This window comes from Crocodylus porosus, unplaced genomic scaffold (genome assembly GCF_001723895.1).
Source record: "Crocodylus porosus isolate Cpor-Errol unplaced genomic scaffold, CroPor_comp1, whole genome shotgun sequence".
In the NCBI taxonomy this organism is placed as follows: Eukaryota; Metazoa; Chordata; order Crocodylia; family Crocodylidae; genus Crocodylus; species Crocodylus porosus.
Window position 1 is genome coordinate 557935 of NW_017728946.1, and position 23018 is coordinate 580952.

At 48.7% G+C, this 23018-nt stretch overlaps 1 protein-coding gene across 2 annotated transcripts in view; it reads left to right on the top strand.

Annotated features, from left to right (window-relative positions):
• The window catches only part of CEP250 (centrosomal protein 250), a 919650-nt gene that overhangs the window by 36551 nt on the left and 860081 nt on the right, over positions 1-23018 (top strand). For both annotated transcript variants that reach the window (XM_019550710.1, XM_019550711.1), the window contains exons 9-15: positions 1198-1296; positions 13378-13536; positions 13936-14114; positions 14612-14794; positions 16053-16197; positions 16609-16755; positions 16934-17164. In XM_019550710.1, coding sequence (XP_019406255.1) covers positions 1198-1296; positions 13378-13536; positions 13936-14114; positions 14612-14794; positions 16053-16197; positions 16609-16755; positions 16934-17164 — 1143 coding nt within the window. The remainder of the gene's footprint in view (positions 1-1197; positions 1297-13377; positions 13537-13935; positions 14115-14611; positions 14795-16052; positions 16198-16608; positions 16756-16933; positions 17165-23018) is intronic.

Genomic DNA, 23018 nt, shown 5'->3' on the forward strand with positions numbered 1-23018 from the left:
GACCCCATGTCCGGATGAGCATCCAGACCCCAGGTAGGGCCTCAGCAGCCTGTCCTGGGGGCCTCCCATGGCTGCAGAAGCAGTGATTCTGCTGCTCAGAGCCTGACCAGCAGCTCCAGTGCAGCTTTGGCAAGCCCAGCTCTGCTTTTGAGTGGTGTGTGCTGCCTATAGATGCGCTGCTCCGTTCTTTTTTCCTACAGGTTTTTTTGACCCTGGATATCCAGAGGTCAAAAAAAAAAAAATGTGGAAAAAAAAAAAGGTGGAGCAGCGCATGTACAGGCAGCATACAGCACTCAGAAATGGAACTGGGCTGGCTGGAGTTGTGCTGTAGCTGCCGGCCAGGCTCTGAGCAGCAGAATCGCTGCTTCTGCAGCCCTGGGCAGTCCCCAGGACCCCAGATAAGGTTGCTGGGGCCAGCGTAGTGCTGGCTCCAGCCTTCTTCACCCCACCTGAGGTAACTTGGCATGTGCACATGGCACAAGCGTTCCCCAGGGAGAAATAGGGACGGTGCAAGGTGCACTGCTGCTAGTTGTCCCCAGGGAACCAAACATCCACACTTGTCTGGATGTGCCCTAAGTGTTGAGCTATACTGGTTTTCCTTGATACATCCAGAGTTGCATTGCAGGTGGTACAGAGCAGTCTGCCTCCATCTGCATGCAAGGTCCCTGCAGGATACTGCCTTATATGGTCCAGAGCTGAAACATATTTGGCCTTTTTGCAGGATTTTTTCTTACTGTTCATCCCTGATCAGTCCTCCTTAAGCTGCAGCAGCATGCCTCTGGCTGCTTAAAGATGGCACCAAAATCCTCTTACTTTGCCAACCTTCCCTCTTTCCCAGCGTTTCATGACTGCAGGGCTTCCCACCCTTTTCTGTGCTTGCTGGTAAGTGGTTTTTTTCCCTGCAGCAAGTCCACCAAAATCACAGAGCCCACCGTTTTTTTGTGGAAAATGTCAGATTTCGCATTTTCTGTAAAAAACATGAAATAGCAATTTTGTTAAGTCTATTGATGATCAAGTTGAATCCAGTTAGCTTTATCAAAGAAGGCAAAGATTGAATAGGCCATGGAATGTTAAGACATCTCTATCAATTGTCTATACAGATCTGAGGCACAGTGGCATGGTAGTGCTAGGAAAGATGGTCATGTAAGAAAGAATGTCTAGTTCATCCCTCTTCACTGCTCTGTATTCTGTTCCCAGGAGAGTACTCAGTTGGAGATAGAGTATGAGGCTTCACAGATAAAAAATGCTAAAGAAGAAAACCTTTCCCTTCAACAGATGATAAAAGATTTAACTCAGGTAAGTAAAATGTTGAAACAGTATTCTCATTCTTCTATTAGTATTTTGTGGCAGTACACCTTTGGGTGCCTGCCACTTTAAGGGCAGAGGCAGGCAGCTACCAGGGGCCAGATGAGGGCAGCCATTTTGGAATACTAGACATATAAAGGCTTCAGTTAGCTCCTGCCAGCCCAAGCAGAAACATCACCTGGCTGAGCGGCATAGAACATCTAGAGGTAAGAGCAGGATGACCTAAAACTGCATCTTGCTGGGGAAGGGTGGCCTGGTAGGGCTCCTAGTGGCATGGGAGCCCCCAGGAAATGCCAGGCCAGTTACCTCCCCAGTGAAAGATGGGTAGGAGCACCTTAAACCCAGCTTCCACCATCTGGTGGGTAATTCTGAGAGCTGGGGGAGTAGTGGGGGCCAGGTATGCCCACGTGTAGGCACCTGAGTCCAGCAGGGATGCAGATCCCGGAGATCCCAGAGTGGGTAGTGTATAGGGCATTGGGAGGCCTGCATAGAGTAAGGGCTGAAGTGGGAGCATGTGAGGGGACTGAGCAGGGCTGAAGTGGGAGTAGGCCTGAAGGACAGTCCCAGGGGCACACTGAGTAGGGCCAAATGGGAGTAAGCCTGAAGGTTAGTGTAAGGGCCAGCCGGATGAGAAGTTGGTTGCAAACATGAGACAGTGCCTCCATGGTGGGGCATAGTATAGACTTGCCCAGTGAGAGGCAGAATTAGCCCAGGGTTTGGCACAAGGCCAGACCATGTGGAGCAGGGGAACTTGTGGGAATGGGAGGACTGTGTGGCAAGGCCAGTATGTGAGTAGTGAAGCCTGATGGCACAAGAGAGGCCACTCATGGAGGAGCAAGGGCATTGGAGTATGGCCCAGTAATGGGCAGTATGCCAGAGGCAGGAAGTCAGCAGGGATCATAGGATCCCAGCAAGATAAACGTCCAAATGTCTCTTGAAGGCGTTCAAAGTAGGTGCTTGAACCACGTCTGGCAGCAGTCTATTCCAAACCTTGGGGGCTCGGACAGTAAAGTTCTTCCTTATGTTCAGCCTGAAATGGTCATGGAGTAGTTTGTGACCATTCAACCTTGTCATCCTTTGGGGTGCTCTGCTGAACAGATGTTCCCACAGGTCCTGGTGAGCACCCCTCATAAACTTATAGGTGGCCACCAGATCACCCCTGAGCTTGTGCTTTTCCAGGCTAAAGAGTCCCATGGCTCTCAGTCTGTCATCATAAGGTCTATTTTCCTGACCTTTGATCATGCGTGTGGCTCTCCTCTGCACTCTCTCAAGCTTCTCCACATCTTTTTTGAATTGTGGAACCCAAAACTGGATGCAGTACTCCAGCTGCGGCCTCACCAAGGCTGAGTACAATGGGAGAATGGTGTCCTGGGATTTACTTGAGAAGCATCTATGGATGCAAGCCAGTGTTTTGCTTGCTTTATTACCTGAAGCATCACGCTGAAAGCTCACGTTCATCTTGTGGTCAATCATGACCCCCACGTCCCTTTCGTCTGTAGTGCTAGCCACTGTAGCACTGCCGAGCCTATATGCATGCTGCAGGTTTTTCTTCCTAAGGTGGAGAACCTTGCATTTTTTGATGTTAAACACCATCAGGTTCTCATCCACCCATTTTCTGAGCCTGTCCAGGTCAGCCTGGATCACCCTCCTGTCCTCAGGTGTGGACGCTTTACCCCAGAGTTTGGTGTTGTTGGCAAACTTGGCCAGTCCACTTCTGATACCAATGTCCACAACATTAAATGAAGATATTACATAGTGTAGGCCCCAGGACAGAGCTTTGATGGACCCCACTGGTCACAGGGCACCATGAACAATTGACTTTCATCAACCACCACCCTCTGGGTCCTGACAGACCCAATTCCCCAGCCCATGGATCATGGTGAGCCAGTTTTGCTAAGAAGTGATTATGGGATACCAGATTGAAGGCTTTTTTTGAAGTCAAGATATATGACATCAATCTCTTCTCTCTTATCCAGGTGATAGGTCACCTGGTCGTAAAAGGAAATGAGAATGGTCGAGCAAGACCTACCTGCAACAAACCCGTGCTGGCTATCCCTCAGGATATTGCCACCATCCAGTCTGTTGAGAATGATCTCTTTGATAATCTTTTCTAAGACCTTCCCCAGGATAGAGGTCAGGCTGATGGGACTGTAGTTTGCTGGATCCACTTTCCTCCCTTTCTTGAAGATAGGCACCACATTGGCCTTCTTCCAATCTTAGGGCACTTCACCAGAGCACCAGGAGTTCTCAAAGATCTGTGCCAGGGGCTGAGCTATGATGCTTGCCAGCTCCTTGAGTACCCTGGTGTGTAAACTGTCAAGGCAGCTTCTCAAGGTGTTCCTTCATGAGGTCAGCATTGATGGAGGGTAAGGAATCTCCCTCACCCGGGCCTCCCTGTCCCATAATGGGCAGGGGCATCCTGTGGAACTGGTGAAAGATCGACGCAAAAGTACCCATTTAGCAAGTTGGCTTTTTCCTGGGCGTTGGTTGTCAGTTGTCCTATCTGATTTAGCAGGGTCCAGTGTTGCCTTTGCTTTTCCTCTGGCTCCCCATATCTAAAAAAGGACTTTTTATTGTCCTTGATACTTGTAGCTAGTTGGAGTTCCATCGCAGCCTTGGCTTTCCTGGTTCACTCCCTGCAGATCCGGACCAGTGCAGAATATTCCTCCTTGGAGATGGATCCCATCCTCCATCCTTTGTAGGTCTGTCTTTTTAGACATAGAAGGTCCACTAGTTCCCTGGTGTGCCAAGGGGGCTGCTGTGCCCTTTTGCTGCCTTTCCTCTGAAATGGAACAGACTTAGCTTGTGCATCCAGGATTACTCCTTTGAGGAGCAACCACTTGTCCTGAACTCCCCTCCCCTGTGGGCTGTGGCCCTTTAGGGCCTCAATGACAAGCCTCCTAAGCTTGTCAAAGTCAGCTTTCATGAAGTCAGGGACTTCTGTATTGGTGACTGACTTGCCAGCTTTACGGTAGATGGTGAAGGTGGTCAGCTCATGGTCACTGTCACCCAGCTTCCCTTTGGTTAGGTTGCTGATTAGGTCATCCCCTGTTGCCAGTACCAGGTCGAGCAGCACTTCACATCTCATCAGCCTGTAGACTTCTTGCATCAGATAGAGCTCATCTACCTATGAGAGAAAACTTTGCAACCACTCGGATTTGGCCGAGCGCTCTTCCCACAAGATGTCTGGGTAGTTGAAGTCTCCCATGACAACCATGCACCGGGAGCATGTGGCCTCAGCCAATTCCCTGGTGAACTCCCAGTCAAGCTCTTGATCCTGGGTGGGAGGTCTGTAGTAGACTCCCACCATTGTTTCCCCGTGCTGTGTTCCCCACAGATTTTAACCCAGAGGGTCTCCAGTCCACCCTGGATGCCAGTGCTAGCTTACAGGGACTCATAACTTTCCTTGACATAGAGATCTACACCCCCGCCCCTTTTATCTACATGATCGCTCCTGTACAGGGTATAGCTATCTATGCCTGTGGCCCAGCCCTTTTTGTTTATTGCATAGAGGAAGATTGTGTGCTTTCATTAACATCGGACTGGACCTATTATTAACATCGCGGTGGAGTAAGGCTGGGGCATGAGGGGAGGTTGGAGCCCCAGACTCCTATAATACAATTAAGAGTCTATCAGCTTCCAGACGAAGGACTTAGGGCTGCAATAAATGGGGCTGAACGCCTCCTAGTTATAATAACTAGAAAGCATAGAAGGCAAATTTCATCAGAAGACAGGCCTGAACTCTAAAGGAGGTTGATGACGAGGCCCACCCAGAGCATACAACCTAGAAAAGCTTTCAGGTACTACAGTACCCATCCTCAGAGATCTGTGGAAGGGTACTGTGGTCCTTGAAAGCTTGTCAAATCTATTCCAGCCATGCAGTTGGCCCAGTAAAAGATATCACCCACAACAGTCCTTGCCTATTGCACAATGGTATTTTGTTTGCATCAAGGTCTCAAACTATGGCTTAGATCCTGCCTAACTGATCTCACTTATGTAGGATTGATCATAACAGCTCCTGTCTCTTCAGTGAAGCAGCATTGAAAAAATTTAGTGTTAAACTAAAAATTGCAACATGGATTGAGCCAAACTGCTGTGCCAAAAGGTGTTATATACAAGACTAGAGCTCTTTTGTCAAGTCACTTTAACTGGGTGGTTCAAAGTGACAGCCCCGCCATTGAAACTGAGCAGCACCCAAATCCTGACAATTTTAACCCTACCCCTGGCATCTTTCATAAATGTGTTTTTGGGAACATTACTTGTAATCAGCTTGATGTTTCTGCAGGGGCTGCTTCAGGAAATCTTGCCTTGAGACAAAACTTTATGGTCTAATAGCTGATATTTAAGTTCTTTAAAATCCACCAACTTTCTGGAGTTTGTCTTCAGAAGCATTGTCAAGAAAAATAGAAGGAAGATGAAAAATTGTAATAAGACTTCTAAGTAATATAATCGTGACTCATATTCCTCAATGGGGTATTTTTGTTTGTTTTAAAAAATAAAATTGGATGTGATCAGAGAAATGCAAGTTAGTGGGTCATTTGTTAAGGTCTGATATTTAGACTTTTGCATGAGGTGCTCATAAAATACTCTGATTTTTATAACTAGTTTGGTGTAGGACCTGGGAAAATCCAAGGCTGTGACCTTGTGAAATTTATAGCTTGTAATACCCCACTTTCAGCTTTTACATGGTAAAAAGGAACAGTTTAGAAATATTTCAAAATCTGTTGTCCTGTAAAAGCTTAAGTACTCCTTAGGCAGTAAGACATCTATGTGAGCTACTGCTTTCTCAAAAGCCCTCTTGTGAGTGACACACTGACTAGTGAATTTGCATGGTGATTAAGACCACAAGTGCTTTCCTTAGAATCTAAACACAGTGAATTCAAATGATTTTCCTAATGTGTACATTAGTAATATCTATTTCTCAATACATGGAAAACGGTGCTGATATTGGGAGTTGGAGCTAAAAATAAGTATGCTCTGTACATGCAGTGGCAGGCCAGTAGGGGGTGCTCTTGCATTGAGCCACCCACCTCACTGCGCCCTACCACCTTTCAGTCTTCGAGTGTCTCCCTGGGGGTGTCTCACATCTGGCTGGCCCCCTTCCTGGAGCACACTTGCTAGCCTGGGGGTTCCACTGCCACCACCCCAGGGCTGGGCTTGATTCTGGCTCTGCGCACCCTGGGAAACACAGGCCTAGTAGCCCTCAAGGGTACTTGATTCACTTCAAGAACTTGGAATGCTTCCCTCAGCTGGAAGCACAAGTAGTGGTCTCCCTTAGTCAGCCGAACCAAGGGGACCCCAAGGCATAACCTAGACCCACTCTCAAGTTTCCACACTAGGTACAAAGGAGAACTTTATTGGTTACAAGGGGTAGGGTTGGAATAGGGTACAGGGTAGAGCAATATCAGAGAAATCCCATCGAGCAAACTCCTATGGCTGGGTAGCCTTTGATCACGCATCTGAGTTACTGCAAGCTACATATCTAGTTAGATCTCAGGTAGCTTACCCACAAGGTAGGTGGAGATTCCCTCTGGAGGCAGGCAGTTCCTTGATCATGAGTTCTGAGGGAGAGAGAGCAAGTTTCAGATGGTCCAGCTCTTCTCTCTCTAAGTCTTCCTCATGGCTGCTGCCTCTTCCTCCTGGGCAGTCCTTAACTTATATAGCCCTTGTGACCTAATTTACCTGGTCCAATGGAGGCTAGCACCTGTTGGCTGTCAGCCAACCAATTTGAAATGCATCAGTAGTTGCCAGGCAGACTGGCAGTTCCTAGCTCCTCAGGGAGTGAGCCCCTCACCCAGGTATGTGATACCAGTCATGTAGGCAGAGGGAGCAGGTTTCCCCCCTCCCTCAGGAATGTATCCAGCTCAGGTTACCTAAAGAGATAGGGTAAGGTATGTAACCTCTGCTGGGCCCATCCTAACCAAATTGTCCCAGAACAGAGTTTTGGGGGAGCAACAGAGGTGGCCTTCTGCCACACGTGCCACAGGCCTGCAAACCTTAAAACCACAATTGGTTGGCAGTGGTGGAGTGAGATGAATGGAGCAGTTCATACACCTGTTTGTGTGGAAACATTTCATTAAGATTAATGCGTTTCTTCACACCCCTAAGCCTCCTGTGCTGAAGATGGGTGTGAACAGTCCCTCCCTGCAATACTAGATTTGGGACTCTGGGTCTCCATTGTCTGTTCTTTCTAGCTAGTATATGCATTTTTACTGCCCCAACTATCTTCCTCAGGTACTTCTAGAAGCTGTTGCTAGTAACCCCAGAACTGCCCAAGGGTATTTAACGAGTTCCTAGCACTTCTGTTTCCCTGACTCCTTACTTTCCTCCTCAACTGCTTCTTTGAGACTGTCCTTCTTGATTGGGGTGTCTAGCATTGTGATTTGTGACAGGGTACCTCTCCAGGGGTGGCCGTGAAGCCTCTAGAGTCCTTTCAGCCCTCACTTTCTGTGGGCAATCACCCCTTCAGTCACTTGCCATGCCTTGATGTCATTACTTTTATAGGAGGGAGGCTGCCCCAGGGCTTCTTAAATTGCTTTCAAATGATCACCAGGTGCACTGTGGTTCCTGCCTTATGGGCTAATTGCATGGCTCCATTCTGCCCCAAACCATGCCCTATTCCTCACAGATGGCATCCTCATTAATGTTGTCTTCCGCTTAGCCCCTCCTTTGGGGTTTCTGGACCCTCTCTGGTCCCGCACTCTCAGCCCCTCAATCTGGGCTCTGGACCCCTCCCAGAGTCACTAGGAATCTCCTCCTCATCTTAGTTCCTCCAGACTGCTTTAGGTGTTGACCTATCATCTCAAGCTGCAACCATCCTGCTAAGGTGGTATTATCTCAGTAGGCTCCAAGCTGTTACTGCTGGTTTATCTCAAGTTTGGGCTTATATCTTACCTAAGCCCAGCCTTCCTCCAGGGTCAGGTGACTCCATAATCAACCTTGGCCGCACCTGCAGGCTGCCCCAACACTAGCCTGACTGCTTTTAAAGTGGCAGGAGTACCCAGCTACCTGCCACAATCTTAACATTACTTACATGCCTTGCAAACACTTAAAAGAGCAATGACTGCAGTGCTACTTAGGCTTTTTGTTGAAGTATATTTAATACAAAATGATTTATCTTGTACTTTTTATTTCATAGCTGTATAAGTTCTCTTTATTCCTCTTACATTTTCTGCTAGTTGTAACGGGGTGCACCTCCAGGGGTGGTCATGTTACTCCCTGGCAGCTGCATGCACCTGTCTACATACCCTGGCCTCCTTATCTGGCTCCTCTCTCATCTGCCACGCCTTCATGTTATGGTTAGAATAATATATAGGAGGCTGCCTCTAGGTCAGTGGTCTCCAAACTTTTTTGATTGCGCACCCCTATCAGTAAAAAATTTGAGTATGCACCCCCCAGTATATGTATATTTATATAAATATACATCTAAATAGAAGTTCTAATATTTTCTTCTCACACCCCAATGGATTGTCTTCCTCACCCCACTTTGGAGACCACTGCTCTAGGTGACTAGAGTCTAATTGAAAGTGCCTTGCTTCCCCTTCTCCTTCTCTGGCTACCAACCTGCCTGGGTAATGCAGGGATGCCCTCCCCACTACTTCATTCTCTCCTTCTAGCTTTTGCTGGGGCTCCAGTGCTGTTGGGTCCCAGTCTACCTAACATGAGTCAGGGCCTCTAGCCCCTCTGGGGACTTGACCCCTCCCCCTCCCCACTTCATGCCTCTGCCTGGCAGAGGCAGTTGCCTACTTTTCTGTCTAATACAAGAAAAAAGAGGAAAGGGTAAATTGGAGGGGGAAAAAAACACACAGAAAAAATGTCAGGGTGCTGGGCACTCTGCTCTGCAGCCTTCATACCTCCCTGACAGCCACCCCGATCTGCTGGGTATTACCAACAAATGAACACAAAAACAGGAAAGAAAAGTGAACTCCTCTTGAGTCAACATAAATGGTCCTCAGAGTGCTTCTGCTCCCCAGGACTCCCTCTGGGTTAATATAAGCAGTCCCCAAACCTCTGGGTGCAGTCACTCCCTAGGATTCCCCTTGAGTTAATATAAATAGTTTCCCAGTTTCAGGTGTACTCACTCCCTTCTTATCATCAGGGTCTCCTCCTGTCAGGCCACAGTTTCTCTCTTTGGCCTTGTATTTCTTCCTGCCTCTGCCTTGAGAAAGGGTTTATATCCCAGTTAACCCCTTTCATGCAGTCTGCTAATCAGTAAGGGGTTTTCCAGATTTTCTACTTAAAAGGAGAAAAACCAAGGAAACTGCAGATTTTCCTTTGCAGGCTGGCAGAATTCCAGCCTGCAAAGGATGCTTGGGGCTGGGGGGTTGCAGGAGGTGTCACATGCATGTGCTTGTGCACACATGCATGTAGCAGCCAGGCAGTGCGGTGGAGAGCAGCTCCTGCAGCTTCTTCCAGGTAAGTGTGTAGGGGGAGGGGGGTACATGCTCCCCCAGATTTCTGCACCCATAGTGGGGCACAGGACTGCAGCTGGGCTGGACCAGCTCTGGGCAGGAGCTGCTTTTGCAGCCCAGCAGGCAGGACCTGGCACTGGCAGGCAGGAGGGAATGCTTCACTGCCATGGCTGCCAAGGTGAGGTGCCCCTTGCCTGCCCAGCAGCACCGGGGGGCACAACTCCACACCACCACTGCTGCTGCCACCCAGCCTCACGATCATGGTGCAGCACTCCCTCCCACACTGGGTCCTGCCCACTGGAATGCAGAGGCGGCTCCTGCCTGGAGCTGGTTTGGCCAGGCTGCAGCCCTGCACCTTACTCTGGGCATAGAAATCTGGGGGTCATGTGCCACCCTGCACCCCCAATGCATCACCTGTGCATACACTCCTTTCCCCCTCACACCCACCCCCTTCCTCAAACCCTGGGGGGCTGGGGGTGAGGGGCAGTAGCAGGGCTGGGGCAGTGGGGTGCTGTGGGTCAGAAGTGTGGGGCACTGGAGGGTGGGGGACTGTGTGTTGGGATTGAGGGGTACCAGCAGGGCCAGGGGCCTGTGGGTTGGGAATGAGGGTCATTGGCAGGGATGGGGGGACTGTGGCTTGGGAGTGAGGGCCAAAGGCAGGGGCAGGGCAGCAGCATATCAGGGCTGCTCAGGACCACAAAGCTGGGGGGGGGGACGACACATTCTTGTAAACGAAGGGGGAAGGAGAGCTTAGATTTTCCATGATAAAAAAAAGAAAAACCAAATGCTAAACTATAGATATTTATAATTTCTTTTATTATAACGATTGAGGCACTAGTAAGCTTCCAAATTTTTTTAAAAAGGTAAATATATCAACAAAACATTGTGTTCAACTCGTATCCATATACATAGTGATGTTTCATTTTAATCATGGAAAAATGCAGATTTGGGGTTTTAATTGGAGAATTTGGGATTTTTTTAAACAGAGAAAACCAGGATCCCTGCAGGATCCGGATCCGTTTTCCATGGAAAAGCAGAGAAAACCACGAATTTCCTGGTTTTATCAGAGAAAACGTGGATTTTCTCTTTTAGCAGAGAAATCCATGGATTTCCCCCATTTGTAAAGAGCTCCGCAGGCTGGCTGAGTTCCAGCCTGCAAGAGCTGTTTGCAAAAAGGGCAGGAAAGCCCCAACCCTGCCCAGAGGGGGAAGGAGAGGGGTAAGAACAGAGCCTGCAGCTTTTAGTCAGTCATAAAGCCTAGGTCAGACTCACTTTCTTCCTGGAGCCTGTGAACTGGTAAGTGGGGCTTGCTGGGGGGGTGCGGGGCAGGGCTGGGGTGGAAGCTGGCTGGGGGCTGAGGGAGCAAGGAGGTGTTGGGGAAACGCATGGAGTGCCTGGCCAGCGTGTCCTTGTGTGCTTCCCGTAAGAGCTGCTATCGCTGCTTAGGTATCATGTGCCCCCAGTGGGGCACTCCAGCTGTGAGCGGGGAGGGGAGCAGGGCTGCACTGAAGGAAGCAGCGTGGGGCTCCGCCACTCGGAGCAGTGGCAGGCACAGGAGACATGGCAATGGGGCAAGTAGATCCCGGCATGACCCTGCTGTTCCCAGCCATGCCAGGTCTTGCCTGGAGGGAAGCAGGGAGGGAGCTCAAGCCCACAGCCTGCCCCTTGTACAGATCTGGGTGTGCAGGTCCCCCTTGCTCCCTGGGAGTGCGCACAGCTACTGGGAGCCAGCCCCGCCCCTGCCAGAACCAGCAGCAGCAGTGGGGGAGCCGGCTTCATGCTCCTGCTGCAGCTGCCTTCTGTACCTGGGTCCCTAGTCCCATAGCCTTGACAGCTAGGGGCCCCTTCTGGCGGGGGGGCGGGGCTGTGGGGGGGGGGCAAAGGGCATAAGCAGGGCTGGGGGGCTCTTTTGAGGGCAAAGAGCACCATCAGGGCTGGAGAGGCTGTGGGGGGAAGTGAGGGCTACCAGCAGGGCCAGGGGGTGTTGTGGGGAGCCTTTAATTCTAATCACGGATTTTGGGGGTTTTATTAGAGAATCTGCAGTTTTTTATCATGGAAAACCAGGATCCCTGCTGATCAGGCCTCCTGCCTACCTAGCCCAGGTGCTCCCAATCCCCCTTTTCAGGCTGCCAATCCTGTCCCCCTGGCTACAAAAGTCCTAGTGGTAAAGTGGCCTCACTCCATTTCCTCACCTGGCATCCTTTTCTCTGTAACAGAGCTATGGTTCCCTATTACAGTAACATCATCTCTTTCTACTATGACTGCCCATAGTTTTTCTTTCAAACCTTAGCTGACAGTTTGTCTTGGGTTGCCTCCCTCTTGCCGCCTCCTTCACCACAGGAATTTTAACTTCAGATCTTTGCCCAACCCATAATGAAACTAGTTCAACTAATTCTTTCTCCTTTCAGGCTAGAGCAGGAGTGTCAGAATCATGTTTCAGCATGACTCTGGGGCCCTGGCGGTTAATATGGCTGCTACTTGTTTCTTCTTTTCCCTTGCCACCAATTTTAGTCCCCAACAGCAGCTAAAAACCCCTAAATTCAGTGGTGAGTAAGGGCAGGTGTTCTGGCAGCTGAGGCAACAAGTGTTACGAGTCTTGAGAGTTGAGTCATGCAGGCCACAAGAAGCTCCATGAGCAGGATGACCTACCTCTGCAGGATGGATCCAGTCTGCAGTCTGTATGTTTGACTCCTTGACCGAAAGAGTTATGGTAGCTGTTGCTTTCTTATCATGTTCCCACGTATTCAGTTACTTTTTCCATGGAAATTTTGACATCTTCATTTTATTGCTGTTCCTCATAAGGAACCTGATTCTCAATTATGGTAGCTGATAACATAAAGCAGTCTTATGGAAGTTAGAGATGGTGCCTAGAGGCCACGAGTATTGACCCTGTGGCCTTGAATACAGAGAACACACATGGAACATCTGTCCCTCATGTTTTTTGTACTGCTTAATTCAGAAATTCTTCTGTTTCTGAAATGCAATAGCATGTAGTTACCAGAACCAAACCTGCCTATTGTCCTAGTTCAGTGGTGTTCAACCTTTTGGCCTTGCAGGCCAGATGAAAAGTGTGGAGCAGGTCTGCAAGCTGGATCCAGACCCCTTGTGCCAGGATTGGGCCCTGGGGGTACTGCAGCACTTCCACCTGCAGGGTTCAGGCCCTGGGAGCCCAACATTGCCTTCACCCAGTGCTGCCTGCCAGGATTGGGGCCTGGGAGCCCCGCACTGCCTCTGCCTGCCAGGATTTTGCCCTGGGGTTCCCATGCCACTTTTGCCCTGTCCCACCCATTTGGATCAGGTTCTGGGGGCCCTGTGCCACCTCTGCCCAGCCCACATGCCAGGATCAGGCACTGGGGTTCTATGCTGTCTGTGTCTAGCCTCAGCATGCTGGGATGGGGCCTGGCATTTCCCTGTGCTCCCACTCTAGCACATGGTGCCACAGCCCACAGGGCTTCCCATGAACCCATGGAGAGCCTTGCAGGCCAAATGACATAGCACTAGGTGAAAATCTGGCCTGTAGGCCAGGGGCTGAACACCCCATCCCATATTGATTAATCAGCCAGTACCTTAATGAGTGATGGGCAAAGTGCAGAGGAAAAAGGAATAGGTGAAAAGATTGAATAGTGGGAGTAAAGAGTAACAACTTGGTCTGCGGTTTCAGGTCGTGCTAGATGACACTGACAGTACAATCAGAATCTCCTGGGCTGAGTGCTTCCAGCATCCTGAGTCCAGCAACTTCTCTGATCTGATCTACAGTGATACAAAGAGTGCCTTTGCTTTGGTACGTGAAGCACTGGCAAGGAAACACAAGACAGTACAGGTGAGAAGGTTCTGGAACATGACTACCATGGCATTGATAGCAGTTTCTTCCTACACTTGACTTCTGCCAAACCACTCCAATTTCTCACTTGTTTGCACCTTGTCCAACATACCTTCCTTTTTTATCTGGTCTCTGGCCATCTCATTTTCCCCATTGCATCTGCCTTTCCATTGACTCCAACTTTTTCTCTGTGATCTTCTGTTTTCATCTTCCACTATGCAACAAAACCTCTGCCTTCAGGCAGTCTGTTTTCCTGCCTCTACCAGCTGACTCACTTTGCATTATGCTGCATCTGAAAGCGCTGTTGCCTTCCAGTGCTCTTCTCCCTGTTGCATATTGGGACCATCTTTTCAACTACTTCCTATCACTTGCTCTCATTTCTGCCTCTTCTCCTTCCAGGCCTTATGGCAGCAACTTTCTGCCAGCCAGGATTCTGTCATTTCTCTGGAACATCAGAAGAAGCTGCAGGATGAGGAGTGCAAGACACTGCAACAGAGGCTCAAGCAACTAGAGGAAGAGTGCAAGACACTCACCAGTCAGAGGCAGCACCTCCAGTTGCAAGTGGAAACTCTCAGCAGGTCAGCTACCTGTCTGCTTTTCTTGTCCTGTAGGGCATCTACTACCTGCTTTGGGGTGCAGCAGCAGTTTATTTGGTGGAAAGAACTTACCTCTCCTACACTATGCTTAGTTTTGCTTAGCAGATTAATCACTTATTGTCTTCACTGTTAGGTTCAGACCTCCATTCACCACCACAATGCTAGGACTGCCTCTGGGATTAAATGTACTGCTGGAGTACATGATGTGTCTAAATTAAACTGCATCTGAACTCTGCTGCTGCTATAGTAAGCCTTTCAGGTGCCTTGTGCATTCCAGATTTGAGGGTAGTCCTCTTCTGCCCATTACTTTCCACTCAGGAACAGCCTCCTTACCTCTTGCTTACCACCTCAAATGGCCTGAGAGAAAATTTCATAAGTCACACATACATCAACCCCCACCTGCTCCTTTCCAACCTGATTGGTGCCAATGGGTCACTTTGTTCTCCTCATCCTGTTGACTGGATGCTTATCCTTTGCAGCAACTGTGTCAATCTAGAGAAGTCCAAGAAAGAGTTGAAGCAACAGCTGAAAGTGACTGAGCAGGAGGCCTGGCACCTGCGTCAAAGCAACACTAAGCTGCAACTAAAGGAGGATGCAACCCAAGGGGAAAAGGAGGAGCAGCAGGAAGAAATGGGAAGGGTGCTTTGGGAAAAGGAACAGCTGTGAGCTCTACTACATTTTTCAGTGGGCAAGGGAAAGGGCATTGAAGGATTATGTACAAATAAGGGATTGGATTTTTTTTGTGCAGGGCCTCTGCACAAATAAGGATTGGATTTTTTTTCCTTACCATTTACAGTATAAAGAGGAGTAGCCATTTAAAGTAGCATGGAGGTACCAGTGGTGCCTGGTGGCTGCCATTATTATGTTCTGTGGAAGGGTGCTGAGAGGATAAAAATTACTGAAACTTGGTGCTTAGATTCTATGGTGCTGGTGTGAACTGTGGTATGTAGCAAGTAACCTTATGAAGCAGAATAAGGCAGACTGAAGCATTCTATACTTGCTGAATTTTCAAGCTGCCTTCAGCTAAAGCCCTGAATAGGGAGGACCTCTGAGGGAAATGCACCAGAGAAACAATCCAAGATCCTAAGTGACTCCTGAGGCTATGACCCAAAGCATCATATCAGTGGTATTTCTCTATTAAATGGGCAGCATGATTAAACATGTTGTTTTCTGTAGCCAGCAGTATATAAGGGAATGATGTAACCAGCAGTATATATGGCTGCTTTTAATTCCTTAGCTGGAATGCCCAGCTGCTTTCTTACAGTATCATTAGCTGGGGGGCTCTGCTTCCCTTTCCTTGCCTTGGGTAAAAAAGGGTGAACAAATTAATATCGACCCCTGCCAGAGTCTTCTTTCTCCAGCTCTCCAATGCTGTCTCCACCTTATCTTTCAAGTCCTGGTTTGAGCTAAATTCTTAGGAAGTTAGACAACTGCACATCCTGGTGAAGATGAAAGACTGAGCACTGTGCAGTCTGCATACTGAAGATATTGCAGCCCCTGTCACTCTTACCTTCCTTATGCAGGCTTTATGGACACATTATACAAGAAAACTGCCAATACAGAATTCCAGTACAGAATGACTGCAGGCTTAGTTCAAATGACAAGGCTTGTCTAGATTTATTGCCTACAACGTATTTAAATCCTAACATGAATGATCAGCCATTACAGGGTATAGGTCAAAATATAGGGTGCAGACAGAATTCACAAGTTCTTCAAGCCTAATACATCATCAGAGAAAAGTGACTCTAGCCAGTGATATTCAGGAATCCTCAGGTACCAAGTAGAAGGATGATAGAAATGACTCAAACAGTCATTGCACAGGTGGGAGACACTTGAGCACATCCTGCTAATGTTTTGGATTTTGAAATGATGATGTCTTTTTAAATTTAAATCTCTTATTTCCTCTTCCTCCCCTCTCAGTCAGAAAGACTTAGGTACATTTGAAGCAAAACATTCGCTGTTATGGAGCAAGTTGGTAGCTACAAGAGAGGCCCTGGAGAAATCTCAGCTTGATGGGGAGCTGGTGAAGCAAGAAAAACACGAGCTTATCCTGGCACTGGAAAAGGTACGGGCATATCTCTTCTGTCCAGCAACCACCATGCCTACATTGTGTTTTCAAGAGAAGGTTCAAATAACACTTTCAGCACAGACACCAATTCCTGTGGTATTCAAGACCTAAACATTGTTATTCCTAACACTGCATATTATAATCAGACCATACAAGCTGTTCATGGAATTTAAGGTGTGTGTGCATAGGGGAACCACTGAGAGTGTAGGACTGAGTACCAGGAAAGAGGACTTGCTAAGGGAGTTATATCTGGGAATAGCGATATGTACAGAGAGCAACTTGAAGTATGAGGGAAGAGGAGTCTGAGATACAGCTGATATTGAGTTTTTTAGGTGAAACTTAGGTGAAAGCAAGGGAGACATTTCAGAGTTTTGTTTTCATCTCCTTCCTTCTTTTTTACCTATCTAGGCTGAGCAGTCGGTAGCCAGTTTGACAGGGGCACAGAATGAGTTGAAGGCAGAAGTAGCTGATCTACGGGATGTGGCAGCAAAGATGAGTGGCATTAATGAGGTCCTAGCATTGGATAAAGTCCAGTTAAACCAGTTTGTTTTGCAGGTAAGCAGAGGTCTCTTTAGGGGTACCGTGGGTTGGTACTTTGTTTCAGGCATCCTTAAAACTTCTCTAGGAGTGGTAGGACAGTGTGGATATGTCACTATTTTCTTTGCCTAGAGTCAAAGTGAGTGCCGTGGTTTTCTTTTTTTTCTGACTTTTTCTGTGCTTCTGTTGGCTACAGCTAGAACAGGAGAACCAGGCTTTATTGAGCAAAATAGAGAAGATGGAGAGGGCAAAGACTTCTGTGCAGGAGGAGCTGAGCCAGTCTAAAAGAGTGTATGAGGAGCTCTGTACAGAAAAAAAACAGCTGGAGCAATTACTGCAGAAGACTGAAATGCTGCAGGAGGAGCTGCAGGTAGAATTGAAGACACTGAGAGAGGAGAGAAAAGAGATCCAAGAGAAGCTGAATCAGGTGAGAACAGCCCCCAGCTGTCCTGCATGCAAGCTTTTTGGCACACTAAGCCCTGGCTCTACTTGGTTCTTGAACATCCTTGGCACTAAGACACCCAGTACTGCTGGAGACTCAGTACAGAGATGATCACATGGATTTTATGTGTTTCTTTCTGGGCACATCTCAGACTGACAGCTTTGCCAAGACCCTCCAAGTTTACTTGGGGTTTGAATTGTGTGATAAAAGGTATGAGGCACTGGGTAAAGAAGGTCACTTTCAGTGGGGGTGGAGGTATTAGGATATTATGCTGCTATAGTTCTTCCACTCAGAATCACAAGGCAAGCTCGCAGGGAAACACTGCTGTTACAAGAGTGTCACATTTCATCCTTGTATTAGGGCAGAACTTGGCACAGGGCTTCAAGAGGATGGGGGCCAGACGTGGGCTACCCAAAGGCTACTGTGGCTGCTGATGTGGGTTAGAGTCTAAAGGCTACCCAGATCTCCTGTGGTATCCACCCCAATCTCCTATGGTCCCAAACTGGAACAGCAGTAGCTAGACAAATAACACTCCATTCATGGCACTGCATCCCAGGAGCATCTCTTTTCTGAGAGTTCTGCAGGGGTGGCAGAGTTGACTCTGTACTAGCTGGTCAGGCTCCCCTCCCCTCCCCTCCCTCCCTCCCTCCCCATGTCAGCCCACTCTCCTGTGGAGTTGCCCAGTTTTGCAGTTTTTATACCAGTGCAGCTGGATGCAATGTGAGGTCAGCAGCCATCACTACTCATTGCAATAGAAGGTCTAAGGTCTTAGAAGAGTAAGAATTGGAAAATACAGAAAATAATACTATTGTGTTGATCAATGATGAGCTACCCCTGGATACTATATGCAGTACAGATCACATCTTTCCAGGAGGATACTGCATAATTAAGAAGGACAATCAGAGAAGGATGGTGAAATCAGCTAGGAGCCTAAAAGATTCAAAAGAAGAAATTTACAAGATTGGAATGATTCTCTCTTACTCTTTTCTTCTTCAGTTTAGTCGTAAGAGTATATAAAATACTGAATGGTCTAGATAAGGAATGTATGACATCACAAGAATAGTGAAACATTCAATGAAACTGAAAAATTGCAAAGTCACAAATGACAATAGAACATGCTTTTTCATACAGAATGTAATTGTAATGGGACTGTACATGTAAGTAAAGTTGTTTGTAGTACCTTTAGAAGAGGATAGGAAGCTACTACTCAAGACACGCTGTAACTGTTACACTTGTAGTGATACAAGTACTATATAGCACAACCACTCCAACTGCAACCTTGCCTCAAAGTAGCTCACTTGTATAAGTACAGGTTCATGTACGTGCAGTCATTGCAGCATAACAGCTGTTGCATGTATGTAGATTAGTTTATTACACATCTTCCCCTTTAAAGCCACATTTTGCATTTGAAAAAAAATAAATTGTGCCTTTAGAGATCTAATCTCTGTACAGCAAGTATTACTTTCTAGTTTGGCTCCCATTCATTACCAGTGACATTCAAGGAATGTTGATGATATCAGTGGTTCAGGTGGTTTTCTCTGCTCTCACAAATGCATTGTGCAATGCTGGATAAGATCTTAGAGCTCATATGAAACATCTGGCCATCACCCTGCTTGGCAAGGATGATCCTGGCACCTAGTGACATTTGATGCATCATGCAGCTTGACAAGAATTTCAACCTGTATGCTTAGCAGTTTGAAACAACAGCACTTCTGCTTGTAGTATAATTTCACATCAGTGTTCCTGGTACAATGTGGTCTCAGGGTACATCTAGTGTTTGGATGGCCAGCCCTCCTGGCAGTACCTTGACGAGCTGGTTACATGTTTGGTCAGCTTACTGTGCAGACCAGATTTCTGCCAACTCACATTTTGTTGTATATGTTTAGCCATTTCTTCAGCAAGCTATTGGTCAGCCCACTGGGCTTCTTGCTGCAACAAGATGCTTACTAGAAATATGATGAATCATAAAGGCGTACGTCATCAGATGAACCTTGTGTGCAGAAAGAGTGCATTAGGTTGTTTTGTTGAAGATATGGGTACTAGTGGCTTGTAAGTGATTGGTTTCTATAGAGACACTGAAGCCGGTGATGAAATCTTGAAAGTATTAACATGTCCAGGTGATTGCCAGAGCTTAACTGTGTTGGGCAGAGTTCATATGAGGTGTATGCTATAAGAAGGGATCCTGGTTTTCCCTGATAAAAAATCTCAAATTCCGTGATTAAAATGGAAGGCCACCCACAGTTCCCCTGGCTGTGCTGGTGCCCCTCACTACCCTCCCTCCACAGCCTCTTCAGCCCTACTGGTGCTAATCACTCCCCCGCACAGCCCCTGTGCCCCATTGCTCCTGCCCATCACTTCCCCTGCAATCTCCCAGTCCTGTTGGTACCCCTCACCGCCACCCATAGCTCCTGCTCCCCCAGCCCTGCCAGAGGGGGCCCCCAGCTGCCAGGGCTTTGGGGCCAGGGACCAGGTTCCATAGCCCCTGCCCCTGGCAGGAGGTGTGGCAGCTGCTGCAGCAAAGGGGAGCATGAAGCCCAGTTCCCCCCTTCCCCCCGCTGCCTGCCTGCTGCAGGCTTGGGGGCTGGGGAGCAGATCCCTGCCCCAGCATGCACTCCCAGGGAGCAGGGGTGACCCATACTCCCCAGATCTGCATGCTACCAGCTTCAGGCTTGGGCTTCTGCCCCACTGCCTTCCCCCAGGGCCTCCACAGCCTGGCTTATGCAACCTGGTGCTGCAAAGAACGATGGGGCCTCACAGGAAAGCTGCTTGCTGCTGCAAGCTCCGTACTGCCCTGGTGACATGGGGCTGCAGCAGAGGCGGCAGTGTGGGGTTACCCGCAGGGGATGTGTCACCAGGGCAGCACAGGGCTCACAGCAGCAAGCTTTCCTGTGCAGCCCTGCTGTTCTTTGCAGCACTGCATTGCACATGCTGGGTTGCAGAGGTCCTGGAGGAGGGCAGCAGGACTGGAGCCCAAGGCTAAAGTGGACAGCATGCTGCCCATGCCCCGCACACAGATCTGGGTGGCGCAGGTTCCCCTTGCCCCTGGGAGTGCATGCAGCAATGGGGAGCCACCCCACCATGAGCTGCCTGCAGCCCCATCTCACTCCCTGCCAGGGCCCTGCGGCCGCACATTGTGGCCCTGGGCCCCAAGCCCCAGGCACTGCCCAGCTGGACAGCAGCCCCAGTCCCTGACCAACTTTCTCACTATGGGGGCCTCAATTCCGCCCTCCCACCTCCACCACACACACCCACTTACCCGTTGGAGCTGCTCTCCAGGCTGCCTGGTGGCCATGTGCACATACATGCACATCGTACCCCCTGCCTAACCACCCTCCTCCTGCTCCCTTCTAGCCCCCTCAGGCTGAAATTCTGCCAGCCTGCAGAGAGCTCACTGCAAAACGGCAAAATCTGGGTTTCTCCAGTAAAATGAAAAATTCACGTTTGCCTCTGGTAAAAGATAAAATCCATGGTTTTCTCTGTTTTTCTGTGGGAAATGGAAAATGTGGATCCCTGGCTATAAGTTTCACCTCACCCTCATTCTGTTCCACTCCTAACCCCTAAGAAGATTCATCAGCCAAGCTGATAGTCGGTTTGCATGGGTCAAAAATGGCCAAACCAGGAGAGGTACAAATGATTGTCTTCATCTCTCCATAATTTGTCTCTTATGCAGGTCTCCATATCCTCTCTGTTTTCAGAATGTAATTAATCACAATGAAGGTGGGAAATGACCATACCCAGATAACAGCTTAGCTCATTAACATTTATAAGCCCAGTGATTCTGTCTTGCTCTAATTGGGCTGATTGTGTGGCCTGGTAAGCAGGCAGTTCAAACTCACATTTGCCCAACCTTAGTGTAAGTCTAGCTAGATATTGCAAATGGTAAGCTTTTATCTTCCAAATGGAGTAAAAAATGTGATGAGAATAGATGACCTAAGAGTGGTATCTGTCAGCGTGGTGAGTTGGCCTTGTTTTTGCTGAAGATTTTAGCAACTTGCAACTGATCAAATATGTGCTCAGCTACTGATATGGAGTAATACTCATATTTTACACTTGTGTTGAACTTGGAAACATCAGTATGAATGTGCACATCTTCAAAAGGCTTTATCATGTTGACCAGAAGTACACACATCAGCTGACTCAATAACTCCTTTGTGGATCACATGTAGCAGGACCAAGCCACAGGGGTGGCTATGACATCGCCTAGTGGCTGTACAACTGTTGTCCTACTCTGGCTCCTTGCATTACCCTCCCTTTTTCCCTTCCTGCCATACCTTAATATAATATATAAGATTTCAGGAGGCTGCCCCCAGAATCTCAAAAGTGAGCCGCATCTCCTCAGTCAGCTGGTCCTTCCTGTGCCTATCCCCAGTCTTGCCCCACAGGCACTAAATTGAGGCCCTCTTACCCTCAGGGTACCAGTCACCTTATAGGCAGTTGTGGTCAACATCCTCCAATGTAGTCATGCCTGTGCCTCACAGATATTACTCTGTCATCCAAGTACCAGCTTGTACAGGCTTCAGCCCTCTTAGTTTGGCCTTCTTGGTTGTTCTAGCTGTGAACTCCTAAGCCTAGGCTTACTTTTGGCATGGCTTCTCAATCCCAGCCTCTTCTTGGTCATGCCTCACTCTGTCAGGGTATAGGCTCTTGCCCTCTCAGCCCTTAGCCTGCCCCCTGTCTTGCCCTTGGGGTGCAGGCTCTGTCCCTCACAGCTTCAACCTGCCCCTGACTCACCCTTTTTGGGCTCTGAGCCCAGAGTGCCTCCCCAGCACCCCAGCAATAGCATGCCCTGCAAACCTCCCTTACAACCAAAACTCAGTCCTCTGATGTTAAGCATAAACATAACAATTGTTCCAACTAAACGTTAACCCCATTCTGGGTCAGTACTGCCACTCTAACCCATGCTTCCTTCTTAACTGTTTCCATCCAGCTCCCCTGGGTAGCTTGAGTGTCGTGGGCTTGTTTCCTGAAGACCTTCTCTCCCAGAAGCTCCTTCTCCTGTAGCCTGCAGGACCAGACTGCTTTCTTTGCCGCAAACACTGGGCTTATAGGCCTCTAAACACTGCCCCTTCCAGTGAGGTGGTTCCTCAGCCACCCACAGGGGTTTTCCCTTTGCTTAATGGTCCGTTACCTTCTCCTGCAGCCTTACATAGCAAACTGAGCCTGCTGAACTTTCCATTTAATAACAAGAGCCTCTGACTACCTGTCACACCATTTTGTGCAGTTTCCTGACTGGCTTCATTGAGGGCAGTGAAACTTAGTGAGATGCTGTGAGTAGGGGTGCACCGATAAAGATTTTTTTGGGCTGATACCAATGGCTGATTATTAACCAACCATATAAGCCAATACCAGTCTGATTGCTGATATGCAGCCTGGCAGCTTGGAGAGCAGCATCCAGCCAGTTAGTCTGTTGGTGGGAAGGGGCAGGCAGGCAGGGGGAAGGAAAAGGGTGCGGGGTTGTAGAACAAGGGCCCTGTGGTGAGGGAGAGAGTGAGGCTGAGGCAGGGGCAGAGGCAGGAGTTTTGCACAGCCAGGGTGGGGCACAGGACAGAGCCATGGCTTGTCCAGGGGGGCACAAAGAAGGCAGGGGCATGGGGTGGCTCCTGCCACTACATGCACTGCTGGGGAAAGCTTGAGGGGCATGTGCCCTCCCAGATTTGTGCACAGGGTAAAGGCAGGCTGCCACTGCATGTTTGGGGCCAGAGGCTATGCTGGGCTCTTCCTGGTGGTGAGTTAACAGTTGAGATGTTAGAGCAGACCTCTACAGCTTCTAAGACAGTGATACCCAAAGGGTGTGCTGTGGTGCACTAGTGTGGGCCACTGCTTTGCACAGCAGGATGGG